The 18,873-nt window shown below is 41.6% G+C and overlaps 1 protein-coding gene across 1 annotated transcript in view; it reads right to left on the bottom strand.

The window, feature by feature from the left end:
* MON2 (MON2 homolog, regulator of endosome-to-Golgi trafficking) overlaps nt 1-18,873 on the bottom strand; it is a gene marked incomplete in the record, with an annotated part of 2,751,369 nt that overhangs the window by 1,855,838 nt on the left and 876,658 nt on the right. The window contains 1 exon segment of the mRNA XM_044088289.1: nt 2,324-2,448. Coding sequence (XP_043944224.1) covers nt 2,324-2,448 — 125 coding nt within the window.

The raw sequence follows: 18,873 nt of genomic DNA, 5'->3' as shown, positions 1-18,873 counted from the left end.
TCTTTTACTAAAAATGTCTAAATCTCAATTCCTTTTATCAGGCCAATATTCAAAACGTCCTATCTTAACTCTTTTCCACCACTGAGTAGCATTAATTCCTTTCAAACAGAAATATAGCCCTCATCTAATAACTAAAATAAAATTTCAGCAAGATCAATTGCATGTACTGATTAAAACATGGAACTCCCAATCTCCCACTCTCCTTAGGCAACAAAAGTTTGCCCCCATGCTACCCTGAGGGTCTTATTGTCCCAAAGGAAGATTAAGTTCCACTGTTTCAGCCTTGCAATAAAGCTAGGAGGCAGGACTGCAAACATATGTAAAACTTGTACCGTGATCCTTTCCTAGAATTAACACCCTCCAGAATATAAATAAATTTATTCACTTCTGTGTAAGTCCCTAACATGTTGCTCTGATACACTACTCTGTTACAGCCTCCATCCAGGCACCCAAATAGTTTAGCCAAATTCCATTAAAATTGAAATTGTTGCTGTACCTTACTACCTAGATGGCAACTAATCCTCACTGACTCAGTCCTGACTTTGGGTTAATCTTGTAACCAAAAAGGCTTATCAAAATGGCTGAACATTTAAAATAATGCAAGCAGATCCTAGTGGGATTGGATATGGTAATTACAATATCATCAGCAAACACTTCAGTTTTTAGCTGCTTACCTTGCCAGTCATATCCTCTCAACTCTGAATGGTGAATATTTTGTATTCTCACCTCAAAGTAAAGGGTCTACAATAAAGGGGACACAGCAGGTGCTCTTTTTCACTTGGTGATACTGTGGTGGATACTGCACTGGAACCTTGGTATACAGACCTGATCAACTGTACAAAGGCTTGTGGGAAATCTATCTTCATATCATGAAATAAAAAAGGCCACTTAACTATCAAATATTTTTCCTGAATCTAAAGTCAGAAGCACAAGAGATTTACCATAGAAGTGAACATCCTGTACAAAAAGTGTCCAACCTAATATTTTTGCATGTTTGTTGCTCCCTTATAAACATGCACTGATCATTTGCTAGTAATTTTGGCACAGAAGTTGCTACGCTTTTCTGCTATTGACACAAATCCTTTGCAATTATGGTTTAAAACGGAGACTGGTATGTAGAAGGAAGGGAAAAAACAAACTTCCTTCTCTCAGTATCACCAAGATAATGGTTCCACTCTGCATCAGCAGAATGTTATACCTCTTTGCAACATCCTATTCAACAGATGATTCCATTATCAAATCAAACCATTCCATCAATAGCCAAATTTCCACATGAAGGAAATCAGTGTCCATTGACTTGCCTCAAGCTTGTGCTTTTAACCCTACCCTTACTTCCTGTTCAGTTAAAAGCATCACAAGCCCAACCACCTCCTTTACTGTTAAGCTAGGGTGATCAAGACCATCTAGATGCTCAGCAATCTGATCCAGTGCATCTTCCTCACCTTTGAAGCATACAAGTTCACATAAAAGTAGTGAACATAGACAGTATCCATTGTGGATCTCTGACAATTATCCCTTTGCCATCTCTTAATGTAAATCATTCCGTAATTTACATATGTCATGCTCCACCTTTTGCTGCCTCAAGCACGCTGCAATCAACTTCAAGACACTGGAGGAAGTTACCAAAATATGAATATTTAATTCCTAATTTATAAAACTACCTCTTCTTTACTACATGCTTTCGTAATTCCTACTCTGTTACAGAATAACCTCGTTCATTATTGTCAAAGCTGACCATGCATTTTGCACCTGTATAAGCTTCCTTACAGTTTTGACATATCTAACCATCTGTCTTTTCCTAGTTTCAGTGGAGTCATCCACTATTAGCTCTTCAATATCCCTTTTCTCTTTATCTCATCTCACAGCATCTATCTCCATCAAATTACTTTACTTATGTTCCAACCACTTCCCATGGCACACCCTGAACTGCAGTCTAACTTTTCTCAAATACTGATGAATTTTTAATGTAGTGATTATAGAAAGTTGGTAGTTTGTTCCTAAGCTTATACCGAGAAACGTTTTATTCACTTAGCTGGTGATACTGAAGGAATACTAACTAGGACCCAAAGTCATCCAAAAACAATGCCTGTTTTCTGGCCCATGCTCCTGAAAACTGCCAATAAAAAAAATACTTTTTTTTCATAAGCTTTTTCTACTTTATCTTGCATTTGTACTTCAGTTAATGACATACTCTGCATCACTGTCTCAAACCACTACAAAAAACACAAAGACTTTCTATACAAAAACGTGAATAACACTCTGCATTAATCCATCTGTAATGGTAATTTTCTTAACTGCAAAGATGTCACATAAACTGAAATACCTTAACAACTGAGGCTGAACACAAAGCCTGTGAATAGATTCCACTGCTACAGCTCGAAGCCACTGCGGTTTATCTCCATCCAGAAATTTCACCAGCAATGACAAAAAAATTTCACATTCTGTCACCTGGGAAAAAAATAAAATGAAGACAAAATTCAATATAATTCCATATAAATTTGAGTCCATAAATCACACAGTAGAATCTCCTGCAAATATGTTTTTACAGCATGAAGTCATTCTCAGAAGGAAAAATCAACCATATCCCCTTATTCTTCAGTGTTCAACAAAAAGTTAGTTTTAAGAAACCTGCACACCTGAGAACCTAGAGAACAGTAGTAGGGGACATGACAATGGATACAAAAATGAAGAAAGCAAGCTTGGACTAAGGTTTAAAGCACAAGTACAGGAATGGCTTACTGAACCTACAAGTAAGCAGGAAGCATACGCAATAATCTTAAGTGTGAAAAATTAGCTTCTTGCATAACTACTTTTGTTTCCCTAAAAATAAAAGTTAGGGTATGAAAAGCACTGCATGAATGACTAGTACTCACAAAACATGAGTTCACATTCAACATCCATGGAAAGTTATCATGTATATGATGAGTTGTGCTTTAGAAGCAATTGTAAACACCTTCTAAAAGGTGTTGCAAATCAAAAATGGCTTTTCTATCTCATTTCAGAGTTCAGTGCAGTTCTAGAGCTGCACAGAGTTCAGGTAGTTTATTAAACAAACTATAATCCAAAAGTCGAATCCAGCACGGAGGCTCGGCCAGATCAGGAACACAAACTTACTGTGTATAACTTGGCTGACACAGCTCCCCACCACAAAAGCTCCGGTGACGAGGATGTAGTAATAACAATTTTATTACTTAAAAACTTCCACACTGAAGCGTTTGACAAATACGTAATACAGTCTAAATGAATGACAAAATCAACACAGAGGGTTAAGCGCTTTCATCTGTTCCTCACAGACTTCCTCAGAACCATCTTTTCACTTCCGCTACACATTTAAATACGCCCCTTTGGCGCCAAAATTGTATTGATTCATTAATACCTTTAAAAACTTTTTTTATGTATATATATATATAAAATTCATGAATTGCTATGTTGTTTCATATTTATCTATTTATTTATGAATGCCTATATGCATTATACCGTGTATTTGATCTTACTTGTTAGTGTTGCCACTGACAAAATAAATATCAATAGACGCTGTGTTACTGAGTGTAATGGCTCGTAGTGTATAACTACCTAAACACTATACATCCTAATAATCCTAACTAAATGAAAAGTGCTAAGTGCAACAATCTACATCTATATACATTATCAATGATATTAATGAGCTGTACTATATACATAAAATAAATGTAAATATAAATGTAGGTTAACACACAATCAATATTCTAATTTAATAATATGATGAAATGGACAACTTATAAATATCACTAATCATAACCTCAATAATGTCTAATTCTGTTAAAATTCTACTTACTAAAAACACATATATTTGGATATATATCTACAATTGATGAACAAATATAATAAATAATAATAAATAATGAATATATATATATGTAGTAGTGGTAAAGATTAAATATATATATATATATATATCATTAATTAATGAATATATTAGTTTAAAACCATTTCTTATATTAGGGCATTAATAATATCATACACTGTTGTATTAGATGTTAGTAGGTTCAGTAGGTAACAGTACATAATTTTATACTATTGTTATACTAATTTTATATAATTTCTTAATCTATAAGATACCAGTACAGTCATCACATTTTTGATTTTTTTAACACAATTTTGACACAATTTTATATAGTCATTAATTACACAAAATAACATTCAACAAGTGTCAGACAATGGATATAATAATTTATAAAATTTGTACAATATATTTCATTAAGTGATATACACATTAATTAATGATATATATATATATTTAATCTTCACCACTACTACATATATATATATTCATTATTTATTATTATTTATTATATTTGTTCATCAATTGTAGATATATATCCAAATATATGTGTTTTTAGTAAGTAGAATTTTAACAGAATTAGACATTATTGAGGTTATGATTAGTGATATTTATAAATTGTCCATTTCATCATATTATTAAATTAGAATATTGATTGTGTGTTAACCTACATTTATATTTACATTTATTTTATGTATATAGTACAGCTCATTAATATCATTGATAATGTATATAGATGTAGATTGTTGCACTTAGCACTTTTCATTTAGTTAGGATTATTAGGATGTATAGTGTTTAGGTAGTTATACACTACGAGCCATTATACTCAGTAACACAGCGTCTATTGATATTTATTTTGTCAGTGGCAACACTGACAAGTAAGATCAAATACACGGTATAATGCATATAGGCATTCATAAATAAATAGATAAATATGAAACAACATAGCAATTCATGAATTTTATATATATATACATAAAAAAAGTTTTTAAAGGTATTAATGAATCAATACAATTTTGGCGCCAAAGGGGCGTATTTAAATGTGTAGCGGAAGTGAAAAGATGGTTCTGAGGAAGTCTGTGAGGAACAGATGAAAGCGCTTAACCCTCTGTGTTGATTTTGTCATTCATTTAGACTGTATTACGTATTTGTCAAACGCTTCAGCATGGAAGTTTTTAAGTAATAAAATTGTTATCACTACATCCTCGTCACCGGAGCTTTTGTGGTGGGGAGCTGTGTCAGCCAAGTTATACACAGTAAGTTTGTGTTCCTGTTCTGGCCGAGCCTCCGTGCTGGATTCGACTTTTGGATTATAGTTGGTTTGTGCACTTATATTTTATCAGTTTATTAAACAAAGAAAGGAGTTCCTCGCTGTTTTTTCATAATGAGTGTGTTAAGTCTACCAGGAGAAGAAAACCCTGTCTAAGGAGACTCTAAGTGAAACAATAGTGTGCGTATGACTCAAACTTATAACACAGGATACTATGGGTCCACCTTAATTAAATGGCTGACAAAGACAAGACTGACAAAGTCTGAAATGGTCGTTGCAGTACCTGCTCTATTCCAGAAAGAGATATATAGAGGTACTGTGAGCTAAAGATACTAATGTTTCTCCAGTAATTTCTCTATTTAAATGAAGAAATCCACACAAGGTGGACAATTACAGACCTATAAGCATTCTTAGCTCGCTCTCTCTCTCTACAAAATATTACAGTGAATTCTCAAAACCATTTAACAACTTGTCTCTCCAATAACACCTCAGCATCAACACTCAAATACTGTTTCATAACTGGACACAAGTAACCAAACAGCATTTCTTGGACATCTTCAAACACCAGTTTCCAAGTGAGCCAAAGTATGACCAACAGGCACAATATTCCTCAAATTTCTCAAACTCAGGTGACATGACATTGTCTACCACCACAATTTAGGGTTTGACTTAATGCTGAACTTATTTACCTCACAGACACAGGGTTTGCTACTCACCATTGTCAAAAATTGGCTAGGCTTAAAATGGCCCACAAGAGCAACTTAGCCTCATAATTATCTACGTTAATGTGGGTTTAGCATAAAGGTTAAGATCTTCACCTTACAGACACAAATTACAAGGTTCAATTCTGACCTCAAGTTATTGGTTAGGCTCAAAATGGCCCTTCAGGAAAGTTAAGCCTAGTATTCACCAATGAAAAGTCTCAAACAAAAAATGAGAATAAATCGACTGCATCAACATGTACTATACAACCTGAGAAGTGACAGAACCAACCTATTCACTTCAAACCACCACAAAATTGCAGAAATTGCTGTGTAAACCAATCTGTTACTATCAAAGCAGCACACAACTAAACCTCAAGTAGGTAACACTAAAAATTAAACTCAAAAGCATACAAGTCAGCATTGCTCAGAAATTTACAATAACTCCTTCTCAGATCTCAACTTTTTGCTCACTTAACCAAGTCCTCACTGCTTCCCAATGACTCATGTTTAGCAAGCAGTAAGGGCTCCTGAGGGCCTGGGTGGGGAAAGATGGAAGTGAGAGGCCTACACCAGCCTGGGGGGAGAGAGGCAGCCTGGCTTGCTGCAATATCAACATGAAGAGCCTGGTGAGCTCCATGCTGCATACCATGTGTTGTTTGTTTAGCAGGCTGTGCATGCACATAAGTCTGAATGAGCCTCCAAAAGGCAGCAAAAGAAGGAGCTCATAATGATGCTATGTGGCAGTGGTGGGGTAAGGGCATATCCACTCTATGGCAGTAGTATGACACTGCACCAGAGTCCTCAGTCTCCTTACCAGTATAGAGCTGCTCCAGTGATGTAGAGGGATAATAATGTCCCAGGTGACCTGAGTTTGATTAGTGGCTCAGGTAACTGACAGAATGGCAGAGAAGGACTGCTGTTACCATCCCCAAAGGCTGGGTGGCAATGTGGGCTCCTCCTGCGATGATCCCTGGTGGAGACTAGGGACACAGTACCAACAGGTGGTGGTGGGTGGATATAGATGAGCAGTTGCTGAGGTGGGGCAATACATTGCAACATCCCTCATTGCACAACCATTCCTATGGACATAACCATAGTCACCAAAGGAAGGAGGAACTCTGGTAGGACATCGGTAACATAGTTAGGGTGGGGCAAGAGAAGCCTTTTCCCCTGGGTTAAAAGTGTTTGGGGGCACAATCAGCAGATCCCACTCTGATCTATTACATTTGCAGTCAGACTTGAGCATTGTAGTACTCTAAGTGTGGTCTAAACTGTAGCAACTGCTTGCTACATTGTAGCAAGCAGTTTGCTACAGTTTACGATTAAAAAAAAATCTTTTAACTAAAACTTGAGGGCTGTAGTGCTCTGTACAGGAAGGGTATAAACTGCAGCAATTGTTTGAGACATTTGCAGCTTACAGTTTGGTACAGTTTAAAGAGAGATTTATTTATTTATTTATTTGCCTACTTGCTGTTAATAGAAAATCCTGAAAGAGGCTTGTGGAGGGATACAGAAACGGGACCTGAATGGCTGGAGAAGGGGGGGGGGTGTCATGCATCTGACCACCTGGTTGGTGTGGCAGTAGAAGGAACTCTTCCATTTTCTTACTTACAATGAAACAATTGACTTACTACAGTGAAGCCCTGGTTCATAATACTGGCCCAGGGTACTGGCTGAATCAGCTGCGTTTCCATAGGACATAAAAGAAACTCCCCTTGGCTTGATAACTGACAATCTGATCCCCCCCTCCAACCAGGCCATACTTAGTGTACAACAGAGAGTGTGTATGTACCTTTAAGTAGCATTTCCAGATGTAGGCACATGTATATAAATAGTGAGCACTTGCAGGCAGCAGTGCCATTTTGAGAGAACAGTTAGATTGTTATGTATTTGTGTAGTAGTCAGGCTGTTTATAAGTTTATTTAAGTTTATGTTACAAAGGCTTATTTCTGATGTGTTTGTATGTAATAAAGCTGCTTGAACTGAACCTACGAATGTTCGTCGGTTTTATCCTGACCTGACGAGCAACATGGTGTCAGAACCGGGATTGAGAGTACAACTTCTTCAAGCCAGGAGGTCCAGAGTTGAAGGTGAAGGCAGAATGAGCTGGTTGAGTGAAATGGACCAGAGACAAACAAAAAGGGCCTGAAACGAACTTAAGGTAACCAAAACTTGCACAAATTATTTAATTTGCAAAGAAAATGAAACGCAGCATTTGTAAGGCACAAAACGCATTATTAATCAAACGAGTAGCACAAAAAGTACAGTTGTGTACACTTACCATAAATGTAGATGTTCGAGTGGATGTTCGAGTGTATTCACTGTTGCAGTCATCACACTTGGGGTATATCTGCCTGCAGGCAATCCTCAGCCGGCCTGAATACCAGAGTCTTAGTATTTCTGTGTTGGATGTTGTTGCTTCTTCCATGACATCAGGTCGTCAGAGGTAAAAAAATCAGGCAGCCGGCGCCATTACATCAGTTTTTCTTGCCCCAAATGTCAGGAGCTCCCAAACAGGGAGCTAGTACATGGTGTGAAAAGAACAACCAGTAAAAAGTAAATAACAGTACCATTAGGAATGGCCATAGAGAAGAGAGAGAGAAAGACAGAGAAAACCAGGAGGCTGGAGGGACAGAAACCAGGACTGCAACAGTGAATACACTCGAACATCTACATTTATCGTAAGTGTACACAATTGTACTATGTTCTTCGTGTTTAACTGTTGCAGTCATCACACTTGGGTTAATTCCCAAAGCTGAGGAAGGGTGGAGGCAGTTAAGAAGAGTTAGGGTTGGCTAGTAGACCCTGCAAGACTGCTGTAGCAAATCTTGCCCTGAATTTGGAAAAGATAGGTAAGTGGTAATGCTTGGTGAAGTTGTGTACAGAACTCCAGGTTGCAGCTTCCAGAATGTCCCTGGTAGAGACTCCCCTAAGAAATGCTGTAGAAGTAGAAGTAGCCCTAGTGGAATGTGTTCTGACCTCCAGAGGGGTTGGTTTTTCATGGTGCTTATAGCAGAAATGAATGCAGTGTGCTATCCATTTGGAAATGGTTTGTTTAGAAATGACCTTGCCCTCTCTGCCCCTGTTGCAAAGCTGACTAGCAGATGGTCAGATTTTCTGAAAGGCTTAGTCCTATCAAGATAGGACCTGAGCTGTCTGTGCACATCCAAAGAGTGCAGGATCCTTTCCCCTTTATTCTGAGGATTAGAGAAGAAAGTTGGTAAATGGATGGATTGGTTTAGGGCCACACTGGACACCACCTTAGGCATAAAGGACGGGTTAGTCCTGAGGGAAACTCTGCCAGCATGGAAGATAATAAAGGGTTCCACTGCCATCAGTGCCTGTAGCTCAGAAACTCTTCTAGCTGAAGTGATGGCTAGAAGCAAGGCTGTTTTCCAAGAGAGGAATTTTAACTCTGCTGAAGCAGCAGGTTCAAAAGGGGGAAGCGTGAGCTTTTCCAGTAAAAGTTAAGGTCCCAAGCAGGGGTGGATGCTCTCCTTGGGGTCCTTAAGTTGTTGGCCCCTCTTAGGAACTGTTTGATGAGAGGGTGAGAAAATAGACGTGGCTCAGTATTGTAATGAGCTGAAATAGCAGAGGCATGAATCTTAATGGAGGAGAAGGATAGGCCTTTGTGGAGTAGCTCGGCTAGGTAAACCAGGATTAGAGGTAAGGAGGGCACTGCTGTGTCCTTTCCTTTAAACTGAATCCAACAACATCTTTTCCATTTTTCTGCATAGGATTTCCTAGTACTAAGTGTTCTGGCTTAAAGAATGGCGTCCAACACCTGTTTACTTAGGGTTGCTGGTGGGCTATTCACGGAATAAACCAGGCTGCAAGATTTAGGATTTGCAATTGTGGATGCAAACTCTCTCTCTCCTGCTGTGACAGCAGGGTAGGGGTCTGGTGTAGGTTCCAGGGTGGTGCCGTTGTCAGGCTGCGCAGGAGTGGGTACCAGTGATGGCATGGCCAATCAGGGGCAATCAGAATTGTCCTTGGCCTGTCTACTTTTATCTTGAGAGAAGGGGCAGAGGGGGAAAGGCATAGATTGAGAGGTTTTCCCATTGAAAGGATAGGGCATCCACCTTCCAGACCCTGCTGTGAGGGTTCCTGGTGCAGTATTTGCTTAACTGGTGGTTGTGGGGGAGGCAAAGAGCTCCACCTCTGGATCGGAAGGTTGAAGGTGCTGGGCTCCAATTTCCACTCATGTGGGTCTAGGAGATTTAAGTCATCTGCCAGTGAATTTTGTTTGCCTGGCAGGAATTGAGATTGTAGATGGACTTGCTTGTCCAAAGCTGTGCTCCACAGAGTCATGGCAAACCTGCAGAGTGGGTAAGAATGGGCTCCCCCCTGCTTGTTTATGTACCACATAACTGTGGTGTTGTCTGTTTTTATCAGCAGTTGCCCTAGAAGGATTAGGTATCTGAAAGCTGTCAGAGCATTCTGTACAGCTAGCATCTCCTTTTGGTTGATGTGCAGGAGAATTTGGGTTGGGTTCCAGTGGCACTGAATCCATCTGCCAGCCATGTGGGCCCCCCATGCATAGTCTGATGAGTCTATGGTCACGGTTTGGGCGGCGTGGGGTAGAGTAAAATGCAGTCCCTTGTTGTGGTTGCATGCTTCTGCCCACCAAAGGAACTCTGCCCTCAGATAAGGTATGACAGGAAATGACTTGTTTCCAGGTCCTGAGAATGCTGGCACCAAAGACTTTTTAAGTACCACTGAAGTTTCCTCATATGCAGTCTTGCACATGGAATTAGCAGAATACATGAAGCCATGAACCCTAGGGCTTGTAGTATTTTTCTTGCAGTTAGCTGGGTTCTGGTGGCCATTTGTTTGAAGTAGTCTGTCAGATAGATACCTGGGGTAGAGTAAAATGCAGTCCCTTGTTGTGATTGCATGCTTCTGCCAACCAAAGGAACTCTGCCCTCAGATAAGGTATGACAGGAAATGACTTGTTTCCAGGTCCTGAGAATGCTGGCACCAAAGACTTTTTAAGTACCACTGAAGTTTCCTCATATGCAGTCTTGCATATGGAATTAGCAGAATACATGAAGCCATGAACCCTAGGGCTTGTAGTATTTTTCTTGCAGTTAGCTGGGTTCTGTTGGCCATGTGTTTGAAGTAGTCTGTCAGATAGACCTGTTTTTCTGAAGTGAGAAATGCCATCTGGGAAGTTGTGTCCAACCTTGCTCCAAGGAATACAATCTTTTGACTGGGCACCAGTTGTGATTTATTTTCGTTGATTGTGTACCCCAATGAAGTGAGAAGTCTTTTTACAAATGCCAGGTGCTGAAGCAGCAATTCCTGGCTGTCCACTGGAATTAGGCAGTCATCCTAGTACGGGTAAATTTGGATATTTCTCTGCCTGCAGTATGCAATGGCTGGAGCCTGGCATTTTGTGAATACCCTGGGCGCAGTAGATAAGCCAAAGGGAAGTGCAGAGAACTGATAATGCACAGATCCTGTCCTGAAACATAGATATTTCCTGCATGATTCCCTGATGGGGATGTGAAGATAAGCTTCTTTTAAGTCTAGGGTGACTAATCAGGCATCCTTGGCTAGCATACGGAGAAGCTGTTGCAGGGTAAGCATCTTGAATTTTGGGACCACCAGGAAGGTGTTGAGAACTGAAAGATCCAGGATTGGGCGCTAAGAGTCCTCTTTCTTGGGTACCAGGAACAGTCTGGAGTAGAACAGTACAGTTGTGTACACTTACCATGAATGTAGATGTTCGAGTGTATTCACTGTTGCAGTCATCACATTTGGGTTATCTGCTTGCAGTAGCCCTCAGTCAGCCTGATTAACAAAGTCTTGGGTCCTGCGTCTGTTGCTGTCCCTTCTTCCGTGACATCAGGTCTTCAGGGGTATAAAACATGCAGCCGACGCCATTACATCAGTTTTTCTTGGCCAGATGTCAGGTGCCCCCCCAATGGGAAGCAATTAAATCTATAAATATGCAAGGTTATACCTCCAACAAAAAAGCAAATACACCAAAAAGCTTTTGAGCATAGTAAATGAGAGTAGAGGTATAGCCAAAAGAAGTAAGGGGGCTGAAGGGAGGATAACCAGGACTGCAACACTGAATACACTCGAACATCTACATTTATGGTAAGTGTACACAACTGTACTATGTTCGTCGTGTTTCACTGTTGCAGTCATCACATTTGGGTAGATTCTCAAAGCTAAGGATGAGAGGAGGAATTTAGATAGCATTAGGACCAGCTATAAGGCCCTGTACGACTGCAATGGCAAAGCCAGCTCTGGATTTAGAGAAAATTAGCAGATGGAAATGCTTGGTGAAAGTATGTACAGAACTCCAGGTAGCAGCTTCTAGGATGTCCCTGGTAGGGACGCCTCTGAGAAAGGCTGTAGAGGTAGATGCAGCCCTGGTTGAGTGGGGTATGATTCCCCTGTGGGATAGGTTTTCCATGGTGCTTGTAGCAGAAATTAATGCAATGGCCTATCCATTTGGAAATGGTTTGCTTTGAAATAGCCTTGTCCTCTGCCCCTGCAGCAAATGCCACCAGCAGTTGTTCAGATTGCCTTTGAGGTTTAGTCCTGTCTAAGTAAAATCTAAGTTGTCTGTGCACATCTAAGGAGTGCAAAATCCGTTTCTCTTTGTTCTGTGGATTAGGAAAGAAGGTTGGCAAATGAATGGACTGATTAAGGGCCACACTGGATACCACCTTGGGCATGAAGGAGGGATTGGTCCTGAGGGACACCCTGTCCGCATGAAAGATGATGAAAGGCTCCACTGCCATAAGGGCCTGAAATTCAGATACCCTTCTTGCTGAAGTGACTGCTAAAAGGAAAGCTGTTTTCCAAGAAAGGAATTTTAAGTCTGCAGTAGCAGCTGGCTCGAAAGGAGGAAGAGTGAGTTTTTCCAATACAAAGTTAAGGTCCCAGGCTGGAGTTGGAGCTTTCCTGGGTGGTCGCAAATTTTTGACCCCTCTGAGGAACTGCTTGAGCAGTGGATGAGAGAAGAGGGGAGGTTATGTGTTATAATGAGCTGAAATGGCTGAGGTGTGAATTTTGATGGAGGAGAAAGGCAGGCCCTTGTGAAGCATCTCAGTTAAGTATTGTAAAATCTGAGGTAAATTTGGCACTGCTGTGCTCATCCCTTGAGATTGGATCCAGGCACATAATATTTTCCATTTTTCAGCATAAGATTTTCTAGTACTAGGCCTTCTTGCCTCTAAAATGATATCCATCACTGGTTTACTGAGGGATGGTAAAGGACAGATTAGGTAACCAGTCAGGCTGCTAGGTTCAGTGTTTGAAGTTGAGGATGCAGAATCTGGTTCTCCTGCTGGGACAATAGGGTAGGAGTCTGAGGCAGGTGCCATGGGGACAACAATGACACACTGCGTAAGAGGGGGTACCTGTGTTGGCGTGGCCAGTCTGGTGCAATCAAAATCGTCCTTGGTTTTTCTTGTTTGATGTTTAGTAGTACTTTGGAGAGCAGAGGCAGAGGAGGAAAGGCATAAACTGATAGGTTTTTCCAGCTGAAGGACAGAGCATCCACATTCCAAGCTTGTTTGAGGAGAGTCCTTGTGCAAAATATGTCCAATTGATAGTTCTGGGGGGAGGCAAACAGGTCTATTTCTGGACTCCCCCATTTGCCTGTCAACATGCTGAAAATCCTTGGTTCCAGTTTCCACTCGTGTGGGTCCATGAGGTTTCTTCTTAGTTCGTCTTACATTGTATTTAGTTTTCCTGGCAGGAATTGTGCTTGGAGATGCACTTGGTTGCTCAGGGCTGTGTTCCACAATGCCATGGCTAGTCTGCAGAAGGGGTAAGAATGTGTACCCCCTTGCTTGTTTATGTACCACATAACAGTGGTGTTGTCCGTCTTTACCATTAATTGTCCTGGAAGAATGTGGTCCTTGAAGGCTGTCAGAGCATATTGTACAGCTAACATTTCTTTTTGATCGATATGCAGGTGCATTTGACCTGGGCTCCATTTGCCCTGAATGCACTTCCCTGCCAGGTGAGCCCCCCATGCATAGTCTGATTTGTCTGTTGTTAGGGTTTGGGCGGCAGGGGGTAGTGTGAATGTTAGTCCCTTGTTTTGGTGGCAGGTCTCTGCCCACCAAAGGAACTCTAGGCATAGGCAAGGTATGATGGGAATCATTGCTTCTAGATCCTGAGAATGTTGACACCATAGGCTTTTTAGATACCATTGTAGTTTCCTCATATGCAATCTTGCATATGGAATTAGAAGAATGCAGGAGGCCATGAACCCCAAGGCTTGTAGTATTTGTCTTGCAGATAGCAGGGTTTTTGTGGCCACTTGTTTGAAGTAGGTTGCCAAATGAATTTGTTTCTCCAGCGTGAGGAAAGCCATCTGGGAAGTTGTATTCAAGCTTGCTCCCAAGAATATAATTTGTTGACAGGGTACTAGGTGTTATTTTTTTTTCGTTTATGGTGGTCCCAAGACAAGTAAGCATCCTTTGTACAAAGGCCAGATGATTCAAAAGTATGTCCTGGCTTTCTGCCTGAATTAGACAATCGTCCAGGTATGGGTGTATTTGAATATTTCTTTGCCTGCAAAATGCAATGACTGGAGCTAGGCACTTTGTGAATACCCTTGGAGCAGTAGATAAGCCAAAGGGCAGTGCAGAGAACTAACAGTGCGTGTAGCCTGCTTTGAAGCGTAGGCATCTTCTGCAAGATTCCCTGATTGGGATGTGCAGGTATGCTTCCTTTAAATCTAGTGTTGCCAACCAGGCATCATTGCCTAGCATAGGGAGCAACTGGTGAAGAGTCAGCATCTTGAATTTTGGAATCACCAAAAAGGTGTTTAGAATAGACAGGTCCAGGATAGGATGCCATGAATTGTCTTTTCTAGGTACCAGGAAAAGTCTCGAATAGAAACCTTGTCCCTCTTCCTCTTCATGTACAAACTGAATAGCCCCCCATGCTTAAGAGAGAAAGTACTTGCTTGTGGGCCTCTGCCCACTGATTTGGGGGTAGATCTGGCCACCCGCTTGGTGTTGGTAATGTGTGGAAGTGAAATCTGTATTCCTGGGACACTGTATTTAAAACCCATTTGTCCTGGGTAATGAGGTCCCAGTTCTTGGCATGAAGAGCAATCTTTCCTCCCAAAGGGGCAGTCAGTTGAGAAGTGCTTGGAAGTTTTAAAAAGAAGTCATTGAGACAAGTTTACCATACGGGGGAGTTTTATTACTCCCAGATTTTGAAGTTGAGGTCCCCCACTGCTTAGTCCTGTGCATACCCTGGGACTGAAGCCTGGGAGCTCTGCTGGCTCTGGGTTTGGACTGAGAAGGTGTGGAAGAGGCAGGAAAGGACCAATTCTTGGGAGGCCAATGCCTACTACACCTTGGAGGTTGTACTTGTAAAAAATATTTAACAGTTTGCATAGATTTAGCTTTTTCCTCCATCTTTTTAAGAGCTTATTCTGCCTTGTTGCCAAACAGGCGGTCCTGGTTTAAGGGAGCATCCAGTAATTTTGCTTTAACATGATCTGACAAGGAATGCTCCTTAAGCCAAGCATGCCTTCTAAGTACAGACCCAGTTACAGCAGCCCTGCAAGATGCTTCTAGTGAATCAAAAACACATTGCAAAGTATGTTTTCCAACTTTATGTAACAACCAAATTCTTCTTGAAGGCGAAAGCCGAGGCGCTAGAGAGAGACTATCCAATAAATCTGTGTTGGATCCTGTTTGGATTTATTTTTTATTTTTTTGGTTGTGATATAATATGTTTTCCAACTTGTTCAGATGAATGCAGTAAACCCTATAAATCCTTATTTTCAGCACAATCAGGAATCACATCATTTTCTGTTTAAGCAATCTAATAATATGCTGTGGATACTTTAACATATGAAACTGGCAGTTTAAGACCCTAATGGCCAAAGTTGCAGAAGTGTATACCTTCTTACCCCATCTATCCAGTGCCCTGGAGTCACTATCAGAGGGGGTAGGATTTTTGGCAGTAGTAGCTTTAATGCCCTTGGGTCGCTGTGAAATGGTCTCAGGATCCGCAGTAGGATTTTTACAGGGAACTTGTGAGAGTCAGGGACCCTGTAATATCTATCAGGTTTTCTGGGAGCAGGAGGTAAAGAGAGTCAGGGGCCAAGCTAGATTCCAAAAAGGCAACATCAACAATGTCTAGTACAGGAGGAATGACTAAAGGCCTGTGCTGGGGCAGGAGTAAGAAATCCCTAAGCCTCTTTTTAGAATCAGAGAAATCCTGACTTTCCCAACAAAAATGCTCCCTGAGAGTATGCAAGGTTTCACCAAAAGAGAAATCTTCTGGGGGGGGGGGGTAGAGGGAATAGAGTCCTCAGCATCAGAATCCTCATAGGTAGATAAGGGTAAATCCTGGTCATCAGAGGAAACAGAAATTTCAGAATCCTGGTCAGAAGTATCATAAGCAAACTCAGCCCTAGGTCTCTTAGAGGGGGAAGACTGGCTTCCCCTGATTAAAGTAATAAGGTCTTCAGCCATTCTTATCATTTGTTTTTTAGGCATAGAAGCCTGACCATGCGGTCTGGGCGTCAGTTTTCTAGACATGGTTAGAGTTTTAGGCCTTGAAGAAGAAGATGGCATTGGTTTAATATGCAAGTCACTAGGCCTGAATACACCCTCAGAAGCCGGTGCCTGCACAGCGGTTCCAGACTCATCCAAGGTAGAGACATCCGCAGGTTCCACAGTTGAAGCATCTCGTGGCACACCGGACTCTGAATGGGTCTCAGTAGAGGCCTGCGAATCTGGAGTGGCGGGTATCGGGCTGCAAAAGCGCCTCACGGAGTACCGGCAAACTGGCGACTGGCTTAGGAGAAGCGTCGTCGGCAGCTTTGGACCTAGGCGGACTGTCTCTGTCGTTATCTTTGCATTTTTTCAGAATGTCGGTAGTTGGGTCGCTTACCAAACACATCTCAGGATAACTGAACCGAGCACCAAAATATTTAGAAGCAAAAATATACCGACGACGGACAGTTCGTGGTTTAAATAAGGCACAAAACCGACAGCGAGGTACGTCGTGGTCAGGGCCTAGGCAAGGAATACAGTACGAATGAAAATCTTTAGGAGGTATTTGCTTTCCACAAGTAATGCAATTGTTTACTTTTACTGACATTGGTTAAGAGCAAGAAAAAGTTTCCCCAATGGGGTACTTGGCTTTTAGTTGAAGATTTCGATTCTGAAACTCGAAAACGAAAATTTCAGGAGTTGGCTGACCGGCACTTGCGAACTGCTTCTGCTTCGGGCACCGCATGGCAAGAAAGACTGATGTAATGGCGTTGGCTGCATGTATTATACCCCTGACGACCTGACGTTACAGAAGAAGGGACAGCAACCGACGTAGGACCCAAGACTTTGTTAATCAGGCCAACTGAGGGCTACTGCAAGCAGATAACCCAAATGTGATGACTGCAACAGTGAAACACGAAGAACATCCCTGACCCCTTTGTTCTACTGGAACTGGCTGAATAGCTCTGATGTTGAGCAGGGAAAGAACTTGGTTTTGAGCCTCTGCCCACTAGTTTGGAGGAAGGCCTGGAAACCCGCTTGAGGATGGCAGTGAATGGAAATAAGATTTATACACCTGGGATACAATGTTGAGGTCCTGAGTGATGGACATCCAGTTTTTTGCATGAAGGGCAAGTTTTCCTCCTAGGGGGCACAAGCAATTGGGCAGGGCTGGGAAGCAGAGTTGAGAAGTCACTGTGAACTTTTTCCACAGGGAGGTGGCTTACCACTACCTGCTTCAGGGGTGGGAGCACTCCATTGCTTTGATCTCTGCATAAACTGAGACTGTAGTCTGGGTCGTCTGTTTTCTCTGGGTCTTGTTTGGGAAGGCCTGGAGGAGGCTGGAAAGGACCAGTGTTTTGAAGGGCAATGCCTACTGAATCGAGGTGGTTGCACTTGTAAGAATTCTTTAACAGTTTGCATAGATTTAGCTTTTTCTTCCATCTTTTTAAGAACTTCTTCTGCTTTGGTGCCAAACAAAACGTCCTTATTTAAAAGAGTGTCTAGTAATTTGGATTTGACATGATCTGGCAAGGTCTACTCCTTCAGCCAAGCATGTCTTCTCAGTACATAGCCAGTGACTGCGGCCCTGCAAGATGCTTCTAGGGCATCAAAGCCACACTGCAAAGTATGCTTACTAACTTGGTTTGCAGAATGCATAAGCTCTTGCAAATCTTTATTTTCTGCACAATCTGGAAATATTACCATTTTTTGTTTAATGAGTTCCATAATATGCTGCTGGTACTTCAGCATGTGAAACTGGCAATTCAATGCCCTGATAGCAAGAGTTGCAGAGGTATATACCTTCTTACCCCATCTGTCTAAAGTTCTGGAATCCCCATCCGAAGGGGTAGGATTTTTGGCTGTAAGTAGCCTTAATACCTTTAGGTCCCTGGGAAATGATCTCTGGATCAGCAGTAGGATTCTTGAAAAGAAACTTGTGGGAATCAGGTACTCGGTAGTACCCGTCAGATTTCCTAGGGGCTGGAGGTAAGGTGTCTGGAGTAAAACCGGATTCCATGAAAACATCATCCACAACATCCAGGACATGGGGAATAGCTAAAGGCCTGTGCTGAGGTAGCTCTAAAAATTCTCGGAATATCTTTTTGGAGCAAGGATAGTCTTGGCAATCCCAATGGAAATATTCTCAAAGTACGCCAAGGTTTCACCAAAAGAGAAATCCTCTGGAGGGGAAGCAGAGGGAATGGATTCCTCTGCATCTGAATCCTCATAGGCTGATAAGGGCATGTCCTCAATCAGAAAGGTCAGCGTCATCGGACTCCTGGTCTGTAGAATCTGAAGGCAACTGAATTCTTTGTCTTTTAGCAGGGGAAGACTGGCTTCCCCAATTTGCGTTATAAGGTCTTCAGCCATTCTAATCATTTGTTTTTGTGGCATGGGGGCCTGAGCATGCACTTTGGTCGTCAGTTTTCTAGGCGTAGTGCGTACTCTGGGCCTAAGAAACTCGGTAGTTTTGGCTAAAAAAGTCGTCTGTTTGTTTCGAACATCGGTAGGTCGGAAAAAACCCTCAGAAGCCAGTGCCTGCACAGCGGCTCTGGACCCATCCAAGGTAGATTCATCTGC

This window comes from Protopterus annectens, chromosome 11.part0, assembly GCF_019279795.1.
Source record: "Protopterus annectens isolate FY-2018-M chromosome 11.part0, PAN1.0, whole genome shotgun sequence".
In the NCBI taxonomy this organism is placed as follows: domain Eukaryota; kingdom Metazoa; phylum Chordata; order Ceratodontiformes; family Protopteridae; genus Protopterus; species Protopterus annectens.
The sequence above is the reverse complement of the archived record's forward strand: the minus strand, read 5'-3'. Positions and strand labels throughout refer to the sequence as shown.